This window comes from Sapajus apella, unplaced genomic scaffold (assembly GCF_009761245.1).
Source record: "Sapajus apella isolate SASKATOON/1434 unplaced genomic scaffold, GSC_monkey_1.0 scaffold86, whole genome shotgun sequence".
Taxonomy (NCBI): Eukaryota; Metazoa; Chordata; class Mammalia; order Primates; family Cebidae; genus Sapajus; species Sapajus apella.
This window is the reverse complement of record NW_022437026.1, coordinates 947,369-957,742: the sequence shown is the minus strand read 5'-3', so window position 1 is coordinate 957,742 and position 10,374 is coordinate 947,369. Positions and strand designations below refer to the sequence as shown.

The 10,374-nt window shown below is 35.5% G+C and overlaps 1 protein-coding gene across 2 annotated transcripts in view; it reads left to right on the top strand.

Annotated features, from left to right (window-relative positions):
• The window catches only part of CLEC9A (C-type lectin domain containing 9A), a 16,366-nt gene extending 8,723 nt beyond the window's left edge, over window positions 1-7,643 (top strand). The window contains exons 3-6 of one of the 2 annotated variants that reach the window (XM_032254365.1): window positions 3,145-3,291; window positions 5,084-5,211; window positions 6,644-6,765; window positions 7,425-7,643. In XM_032254365.1, the coding sequence (XP_032110256.1) occupies window positions 3,145-3,291; window positions 5,084-5,211; window positions 6,644-6,765; window positions 7,425-7,557 (530 nt within the window). In that variant the 3' untranslated portion in view covers window positions 7,558-7,643. Of the gene's footprint in view, window positions 1-3,144; window positions 3,292-5,059; window positions 5,212-6,643; window positions 6,766-7,424 lie in introns of both variants that reach the window. The other variant, XM_032254364.1, reaches the window with a different exon arrangement.
• The last annotated feature ends 2,731 nt before the right edge of the window (window positions 7,644-10,374 follow it).

The following is a 10,374-nucleotide window of genomic DNA, read 5'->3' as shown; positions in this document are numbered from 1 at the left end:
TTTTTCCCTAGGAAATTATATTGTTTTGCCTTTATTTCTCACTTGTTGCAAATCGATTACAACCTCAACTCCAATTAAGGTGCTATATTTTGCTTCCTATTTAGGGGGAAACTCTGAAGAGAAGTATTATTTCCCTTTCTCTGGTTTTATTACAGTTTTACATAGTATAAGCTGTTCAGATAGTAATAAACACAACAGCTTCTAAAATACAACTAATCTAAAAAAGTATCTATAAAATTTTGTAATTATATCTTGAATTTCTAAGAGGAAAATTATTTTTTGATGTCTAAACATGCCAGATTATTAATAGGATAAAATTAGAGCATCACTGTCCTACACTCCTCTCTGGTTAGGTTCATTATTTTGCTAAAAAGAGGAAAAATAATCCAAGCAGCTGTCGGCCTGGGTTTTTTGAACTATGCACACATGCACAGGGCATAAACATCTGCTTTCTCTAGTCCATGGCTTTTGACTTCTGCTATTTCCTTCTCAGCAGCAATGTTGATAAGTAAAACAGATCAGAATATGTAGATATATAATTAATTAAAAGTTTTCTTTCTTTTTTTCTTCCTTTTTTTTTTTGAGACAGTGTCTTGCTCTCTTGCCCAGGCCAGAGTGCAGGGGTGTGATCTCCGTTCACTGCAACCTCTGCCTTCTGGGATCAAGTACCTCTCTTGCCTCACCTTCCTGAGTAGTAGGGATTACACCTGCACGCCAACACGCCCAGCTAATTTTTGTATTTTTAGTAGAGACGGGGTTTTGCCCCGTTGGCTATGCTAATCTCAAACTCTTGACCTCATGTGATCTACCAGCCTCAGCCTCCCAAAGTGCTGGGATTACAGGCAAGAGCCACCGCGCCCAGCCCAGCCTGTCTTGGCCAGATGTTTTTCATGTATGATCTTCGTTACCTCCGTTTTGTGGTTAAAAATATAAAAATAATTTTACAGATTTGCCCATTTTGTTCTCCTCTTTTGTTGTTCTATTTCTCTCTAAAAGATATGATTTTTAATCCTAAAAGTCTGGCTGACATGAACAGATGTTTTGCTTTGTTTTTTAACTCACTAATTTTTCTTGATGCCATTCTCTCTATACGCATGTCCATTCAATAGTCACAATCCAATAATGATTAACATATCATCAACTTATTTTAAACCAATGATATAACTGAGTAGAATCATTCTACCTGATTTCAAAGTCTGTATTAATTAAAGCTAGGTGTATTAATGGACAAAAAGACAGCTATAAAATACAAAAAGAATCCAGAAATAGACTCATACAAATATGCCCAAGTGATTTTGTCAGCAGTGTAAATCAATTGAAAGAAGGGGGATAGCCTTTTCAACAAATGGTGCTGGGGAAATTAGACATCCAGAGGGAAAAAAAAAGAAAAAGAAAAAGAAAATAAACCCAAGTCTTATACAAAAATTGAAAGTTAACTCACAATAGGTCACAGTCTTGTAGGGCATAAAACTGTAAAACTTTCAGAAAATATACGACAAAATCTTTAGAATCCAAAGGTAGGCAAACAGTTCTTAGATTTACATCAAAAAATCATTATTGAAAGGAAAATTGATAAGCTGCATGGACCTCATCAAAATATAACATGCATAATCTGCAAAAGAACAGGAAGAGGATAAAAAGACATGTTCCAGGCCAGGTGTGGTGGCTCACACCTTGAATTACAGCACCTTGGGATTCCTTGAGCTCAGGCGTTCAAGACCATCCTGGGCAAGATGGCGAGACCCCGTTTCTACAAAAATAAATAATTAAAGAAATAAAAGACAGGTCAAAGATTTGGAATAAATACTTGTAAATCAGTATCTGACAAAGGACTAGAACCTAGAATGTGCAAAGAACTCTCAAAACTCAACAGTAAAAAACTAGACCATCCAATTAGAAAATGGCAAAAAAACATGAAAAGACATTTCACCAGAGAGAATATACAGATGTCAAATAAGCACAAGAAAAGATGTTCAATGTCATTAGCCATTAAGAAAATGAAAATTTTAAATATAGTGAGATATTACTACATACATAATCAGAATGGCTAAAATAACAATAAGCAACAACATCAAATGCTTGTCAAGCTACCGAGAAAGCAGATCATGCACTCGTTCCTGGTGGGAATATAATATGCTGTAGCCACTCTGGAATATAGTGTAGCAGTTTCTTAAAAATCTAAATTTCACACTTCCTTAAAACACAGCAATTGCCCTCTTGAGCATTTACCTCATAGAAGCAAAAACTTATGTTCACACAAAAACCTGCACGTGAATGTTTATAGCAGCTCTATTTGCAATGGCTAAAGCCTGAAAACTACCTAGATGTCCTTCAGCAGGTGAACAGTTAAACCAGTAGTGGTAATCCATATCACGGAATTCTACTCAACAATAAAAAATAGATGAGCTATTTATTTAAACAACTATCTACGTGAGTCTCCAGAGGATTATTCTGTGTGAAATAAGCCAATAGCAAAAGGTTACATACTGTAAGATCCTGTTCATATATAATTCATGTGATAAAATAGAAAAAGCACAAATTAGTGATTGCCAGGAGTTAGCACAGGGTGAAGTCAAGAGGAAAGTGGGTGTGCTTATAAAAGGGCGAAGACAGATCCTCATGGTAAGGGAGGAGCTGAGTATCTTGATTGTATCAGTATCAATATTCCTGGTTGTAGCATTGAACTATAATTTTGCATGCCTATGTACTTATATGGAACTGTGTTTAAATATATATGTTAATTATAAAACAAAAGGTGCAAAACCATGTAAACATATTGTTACCATTTATGTTAAAGGGAGGGAGGGAATTTCATGTTCATTTGCTTTCATTTGTAAAATTTCATTTTGTTTTATTTTATGTGTAAGATTCAAAAGCTCTCAAATAACAAATAAATTGGTAAATCTGGTTGCTTGTGGGGAGTAAAATCGAGTGAATTTAAAATGGGTGCAAAGAGACATTTTGCTCCACGTCCTTTGCAGTGTTTGATTCTTGTGCAATGTACATTTTAAGAGAAAACCCAAAATAATACAAATTTGAGTCTCAAAAATAATAGTAATTTATAGCTGTCTTTTGTCTGTGTTGAAGGATTATTTTGCTATAAAGTGTCAAAATTTTATTAGAAATGATTGCTGCCATTTGAAGTGTTGCAGGTGTCCACCATTGTGATACAGCAGCAAGAAAAACTCATCCAACAAGAGAGGGCACTCCTAAACTGTACACAATGGAATAGAAGCCATGCCCTTCAGATGAAATATTATCAAACCTTCATGCAAAACTTTCTCAGCTCAGGTAATGGATATAAAATCAGTCTCCACTGTATAAATCCAGATATATACCCCAATAACTCAAAAGATACAGTGACACACATTTTGTTCTCTGCAAAACTGTGAGCATTTTATAATAAGAGTGACATAATTTTGATCACTCTTCAGTTCAATCTTATTTATAACCTCCAATACTATGTGGAAACACTAAGGATCCAAAAGAGTGCAAGTAAGGGAAATGTACTATCAAATGCCAAAAAGGTTTGTTTGCAATTAGCAAGTCAGATTAAAAATTGCACACACACACACAAACATTGTTTAATCCAGTCATTCAAATTTGTAAGTGTATTTTAATTCTAGCTCCAAATTTCTCAATATATTTAGATATTACTTTAGATTCAAGTTTAGATAGTTTTGAGCAGAAGAATTCATTTTGAAAATAAGAGTATTTACCACAAAATTCTTTTGTGATGCGTGACCTAGCTCTTTTTAAAAATTCTATGAACTTACTCTAGTTTATATTTTTATAGGCCTTGGCAGTTATTTCTACCTGTCACATAGTTTGTCAAGTATTCTATGGTTACTTAATTGGCATTTCATAATGGTTGCACATATAATTTAGAGAGCTAACTTTCCTAGAGTGGGTACCATTTACATAATTGCCAGTGAGAGAGGTCAAAAGTCAACCATAGTTCCTTCTGATTAAGATTTAATCAAGTAAATGTTTGAAGAATCACTGTGTGTCCAACAATGTTTCTATCTGCAGCAGGCCATTGCAAACTTAAGTGAGGCCCACCTGTGAGCCATCAACCTTGAATAGAATAACAATATCCATTTTGGAGACCTACAAATCCAACATGTTCTCCAATACCACAAATACCATTGTCTACACTATTTACACTATAACTCTAACAATGTTCCGAATATTGATTAGCATGGATTCCAAACAAAAGTCATTGAAGAGCTTTCAACAACTCAACATCTGACCCATGGAAGCTACTGATTTCTTAGCCTAAATATAGGGACTATCTAGAAACCAGAGTCGTGGAAGTTTCAGTGTCCTTCCTTCTATAAAACTGCCAGAAACACTTGGTCAGATTCTTGATCTTTGATTCCCCTTTTATACATTTGATCATCCTTCTTTTGTGACTATATTGCTTGTTAAAACAGTTTCCATAAAACTGATTAAACATTAAGGCTTGCTTCTGAGTTGCATCACAGTCCTAAACTAAGCATATTGTTCATTAATGTTCTTCTCCAACTTTCCACACCTGCATGTTTTCAAATCACTCCTTAAGGTGGATTACGTGTTCTCAACATTATCTATGAAATATTTCCTTGTTTAGCTCTCAGAATTTAAACATAAATTCAAGGCTTAGTATTCAACCCATTCTATGGTCCAGTACATTTCTAGCTAAATTGGGGCAGTAAGACTAACGGACGTGAAACAATGAGCAAATAACTGAAGACAATAAACGATGTGAATTCAAACAAAGGGAAGATTGATGAAACTGGAATAGTCAGATCAATCATTATAGAAGAGAAAAAAATTGTTAAATATATCTCCAAATTATTTTCATATTTAAGTTAAAGGCCCATTGCAGGTAGATATTATTACATATATCTTACTATATTGAGCCTCAGAGAAGCTGAAATTGAGAAGTACTACGTCATGTGAATCATTATGTTATGGGATTAAGCCTCGCTGAGGGTGATGCAAGGGGTTTTTGGGGGGGATATATGTTGTTAATATTTTACAATAAGTTAATAAAGTAAAATGTTCATATTCAAAGCCCGTAACTGCAAACCTTGTCCAGACAATTGGATTCAGAATGGAGAAAGTTGTTACTATGTCTCTGAAAAATGGGAATATTGGCACACCAGTCAAAAGAATTGTTTAAAGGAAGGCTCCATGCTGCTACAAATAGACAGCAAAGAAGAAATGGTAAATACTGCTTTGTGGTCTTATTCTGAATATACCATGTTACTTATTAAAAGAAATTCCTCATTCTCAGAAGATAAAATCCTTAATATTCTATAACAGAATATAATTGTAAAAATAAGTGTTTAAAAGAAACAAAGTTAGAATCCATATGTTTGTTTTCCTTTGAATGGGAAAACATAAAAACAGGATGGTTATCAGAAAATGAGAAGAATATGTTTGTTCCATATCCTTGGTTAACTAAAAAGAGGAGGGAATAAGAATACTGTTTTGTAGCATGATAATCCACGTCAAGATATACATACATTATGGTTGCAGATATGTTTCAAATGTATTATTTTCAATGCTCTAGGCAAATAAAATAACCTATAATAACCTTGTAATTATCAAGGAAAAGCAGAAGTATAAAAACTGAAGTGATGTCATGAAATAAATAGATCTTTAAAAGTAAGTATCTGCTAAATGAAATGTTTAAGTGGCATTAATCCTAGTTTACCAACGTCTTAACAAGTGAATAGGCCGGGCACGGTGGCCCACGTCTGTAATCCCAGCACTTTGGGAGGCTGAGGTGAGTGGATCACCTGAACTCAGGAGTTCAAGGACAGTCTGGCCAACATGGTGAAACCAGTCTCTATTAAAAATAGGAATAATAGGTGGATGTGGTGGTAGGTGCCTGTAGTCCCAGCTACTTGGGAGGCTGAGGCAGGAGAATCACTTGAACCCAGGAGGTGGAGGTTTGCAATGAGCCAAGATCATTCCATTGAACTCCAGCTTGGGCAACAAACATGAAACTCCATGTCGAAAAAAAAAACAATAAAAAGAAAAACAAGTGAACAATAAGATGTTTTCCTGAACCATTCCACCCATACATATATATGAAACAGAATGCAAAATTATACATTTTGGGCCCAATGAAAAATGTATACCTGCTATATTCAGTAATTAGATGAAGTTCATTTCAACAAAAATCATGAGAAAATAATTCGTTAAGGATATGCAGTAAACCAAGAACACTTGAATAAATTATTATAATTTGTTAAGTTGCTTCTGGAATCTCATGAACTATTTCCACATCGAAGTATTCTGAGAAAGATTATTCTATGTGGTCTACGATGTCAAGGATATTTTTACTTTTGACAACGAAGGTACAGTATAACATTCACCTTTTTTTGATATATTCTACCTGCCAGGCTCTGAATATGTTGAAACGTTTTAAAACTCAGTTGTCTATTTTTTTCATAGTACATAACACCGCATTGATCATAGAGCAATAGAAAAGAGTCTAAAAAATGTATCTGCGCTCTTTTATAATACTCCCTTCTTTTTCCAGATTTCAAGTTCCCATTAATTTCTAGCTAAGTAAAATGTCACATTTATATTTCACTGCAGTTTTGTTTGTTTTTCTCACTTCACGTTCAGGTCTTGTCTCTTATAGGATTTTATCACCGGCAGCTTGAGGACGATCGAGGGAGGCCATGAATACTGGGTGGGGTTGTCACAGAATGGACACAGTGGACACTGGCTTTGGCAAGATGGCTCCTCTCCTTCTCCCGGCCTGTAAGTCTCTGAATGAAATGTTGCATGCAAAGTTAGAAACATGAGGGAATTCCAAAGTTTATTTTACCTTGTACCATGAATTTTCTCCAAGAGACAAGCAGCATGATAATGTTACAGGTTGCTAATTGGGATTAAAGCTAACAAAATTAAGAGTAGCTTCATGCCTTCTAAGTCTTTCTCCTTCCCAGTCCTGCTGCTCTTATCTTATAGAAAATTCACCTCACAGTTTGAGTGTCTGATGAACAATATAATTATCAAGTGCGTTTCTTTTGTATTGCTTAATGTTTAGAGAGGGCTAAGGGGAAAGGATTAAATGACTTAATTTCCACATTAAGCTTTTCAGATGGCAGTGGGGAGATGGAGAAGCAGAATCAGGTGCCTTAGTATTTTGAAAATTAAGAGTCAGCAAAGAGATTCTAATTTAGAGACTGTCTTTGGGTATCTACATTATTTTTTTTCTTTACATGCTGTTTTTGTTCAAACTATATTAACATTCTTTGTTGACAGAAGCAATTACTGAAGGAGCACAAAACCACCACAGGAAGGTGCTATGTTAATACAAAACAAAACAGGCATCTCCACACTTCTCATTAGTTACCCTCAGGAACATCTCTGAAACCCCCAAATCTAACCTCAGAAATGCTGACTTGCCTTTCCAGGTTGCCAGTAGAGCGATCCCAATCAACTAAGCAAGTCTGTGGATACGTCAAAAACCATTCCCTTCTTTCGTCTAACTGCAGCAGTTGGAAGTATTTTATCTGTGAGAAGCATGCATTAAGGCCCTCTATCTGAAAGAAATTGTGTTCCAAGTGTTGTACTGCACTCATATTTGGAACAGGCCATTGGAAACCACCCCCCCCCCCCCGCCAAAAAAAACCCACAAAACTAACAGCAAGTAGAGCAGCAAACCAATATGTGGGCAATGAAATTAGCAACCTGGGACTCAATAATACACATGGGAATATTCTTCCTTACTGTCCAGATTTCATCTGATGTTGTTCAAATTGCCAAGAATAAAACTTATTTAGAGGTAGAGGACAAAACCCTGAAGAGTGAAGAACAAATGCAAGGAAATCATTTTATTGCTTAAAGTCCAGAATGACTGTAAATTTCACACAATCTGTAAGTTGTTGGGGGAGGTGACGCAGTTACAGCAAACTAATATTTTTAAAATAAGTAAATTTGACCTTTTAAACTCTCTGTCTGCGAGATCATTCTTTGCATTTTCTAGGTTTTCAGGCATTATGTTACCAAAATGATAAGATAGAAGAACAAAGATATGAATTTCCAAATTGGAAGAAAGTCAGGCTTCTATCTGCAGTCTGTATGACAATGTACTGTTTAAGATTTGATTTCTACTAGAAAGATGAACTACTAGAATTTGACATAAGCAGAAGGAAGAGTGAGGATGCCAGGTCAGTGTGTTCTCCAGGGAATGCTGTGAATTCCGTCTTTCCTTTCAATGACCATCCCTGCCATTCACAAAGTAAAGGAGTCATGGTCTGGCCTCTCAGGGTTAACACTTCAGCACTTTCAACTACATCTCTCAGTGCCTCAATTGCCTCACTGTAAAATAACTACAGAACTTACTTCCAAATATTGTATGCGGATTAGACTGTAAATTTATGTCAGTGCTGAGAAGAGCCTTGCACAGAGTTGAACACTCTACCAGTGCTTGCTTTTGTTCTCTGGACCACATCACCAATCATCTCTGGCATCAACGTGTATTTGTGCATTCCAGGCAAAAATGATCCTTTTTTTGCTCCTGTTGCAGGAATATTGAGAAGTCACAGTTCATGTGTAAAATGTCAGCAACTCTTTGGAGAGAATATCTGCTTTAAAGTTAATGGATTCTCCTCAAATAAATCTATAGACAGTCTCTGTCCTAAGTCTTTAGGCTCCCTGAAGCATGAACTGTCTTATTCCCAAGAGATAATTCATAGCTACATGCCCTGTGATCTACAGAAGGAACAGATTCCTTAATTATTATTATATTACCTGTTATCATTTACCATCCCTACAAGAACACCTTACCACATAGTAGGTTTTTAATAAATATTTGCTTAATTAAATATGATTTTATTTAATTCTTCATTTCTCACAAGGAGGAGCTGAGATTCATTAGATTGTCATTTTTTCTTCTAAGCATAAAGGCATCACTTAAATATACAAAGTAAAAATAAAACCTAATTCTCAGCGTCACTGAAATTCATTTAAATAAAACGAAATATCCTCTTACCTAAAGGTCCTTTTACAATGGGTAAGGTTGCACAAGGATGAGAAGAGTACGTTTTTATTTACCCTTGACCTAGAGTGTGAAGGTTAATTAAAAGAGATTTTACTTAATCGTGGGAGTTTAAGTAAAAGAGATTTTTCTCTAATTTTCTGCCTAACCTGAAAAAGGAGAATAGCAGAGAAAGCACAGCATATATCGTCTCCTGTGTTTGGTTTTCACAGCTGACAGTTGGCAGCTGAATGTAATAGCCTGGAATAAAGGAGAAACAATAGCGGAATTTACTAGCAAAGACTGTTTGCCTTAAAGATTCTTCAAAGTATTGTCATGGAGCTATGTTTAGAGAAAGGATATGAGGCATTTGTAATCATTCTCAAGAAAGTACAATGAAGCAAAAGGCAAACATCCTTCAGCTGATGTCATCCTGTAGTGAATGATGCAGTATTTACAAGTTAGAATTTATCTACGGTGCAGCTGACTTCAGCTCCTACAAATCTCCTCAGCAACAATGCTGCTTTCCACACAGATGCTATAGTTGGGAGATTCTTCTCTGCAGGTTGCTTTTGGTCCAGGATAGCAAGGCTTTTTAAATACAGCGCTGAGTATACCAGTCGTATATCCTAGTCCTACCAACAATGAATTGGGCATCTTAGATCTCTTTCATTGAGTTCCAAGTTAGCCTTAAACAAACAAAAAGAAACCTAAAAATGAAACTGTCCTGCAAATGTGAAAAGTTTTTGTTTCATGTTTTGGTTAAAGTATATTAAATGTATAAAAAACATATAATAATAATAATGTTGGTAGAATAATAGTAGATATTATTTGAGCCTAAAAATCTATTCATACAATGAAGCTTGTACAAAAGTCATGCACACTTTAAATCAGATGATCTTGCTGTTTGTAATCTTCAAAAACTGTTAAGAATTTCTCTGTAGAGGAATTGACTCCCAAATATTAAAGCTGGCCCTGAGACAACCTGGTGGACTTCTCTACCTTGTTCATAATGTGTTTGCAACCTCAAAATAAAAGCTCCCCATTACCCTTCTCACACTTCCTGCTGTTATAGGGCTCGTGGCCTGTTTCCTGTTGATAAATCCTGAGAGCAGGTTCAATATCCTCCGGAAAGGAAAGAGCTTATTGTGTACCCTGGGGATCTCAGCTCTACCAGGAAAGGCTGGGCTCCTCATTTGACTGTTCCTGCAATTTCTTCAGAATGACATAAACAAGAACCTAGAAGAGAAAAAAATCTCCTCATGCAGAAAACCAGTTCATATAGTGCCCATCTCTGATTCTCAACTGGATATTGTTTTTAGCAAATCAGATTTTAAAATTCATTTTATCATTATTTCCTATTCTTTTTTTTTTTTTTTTTTTTT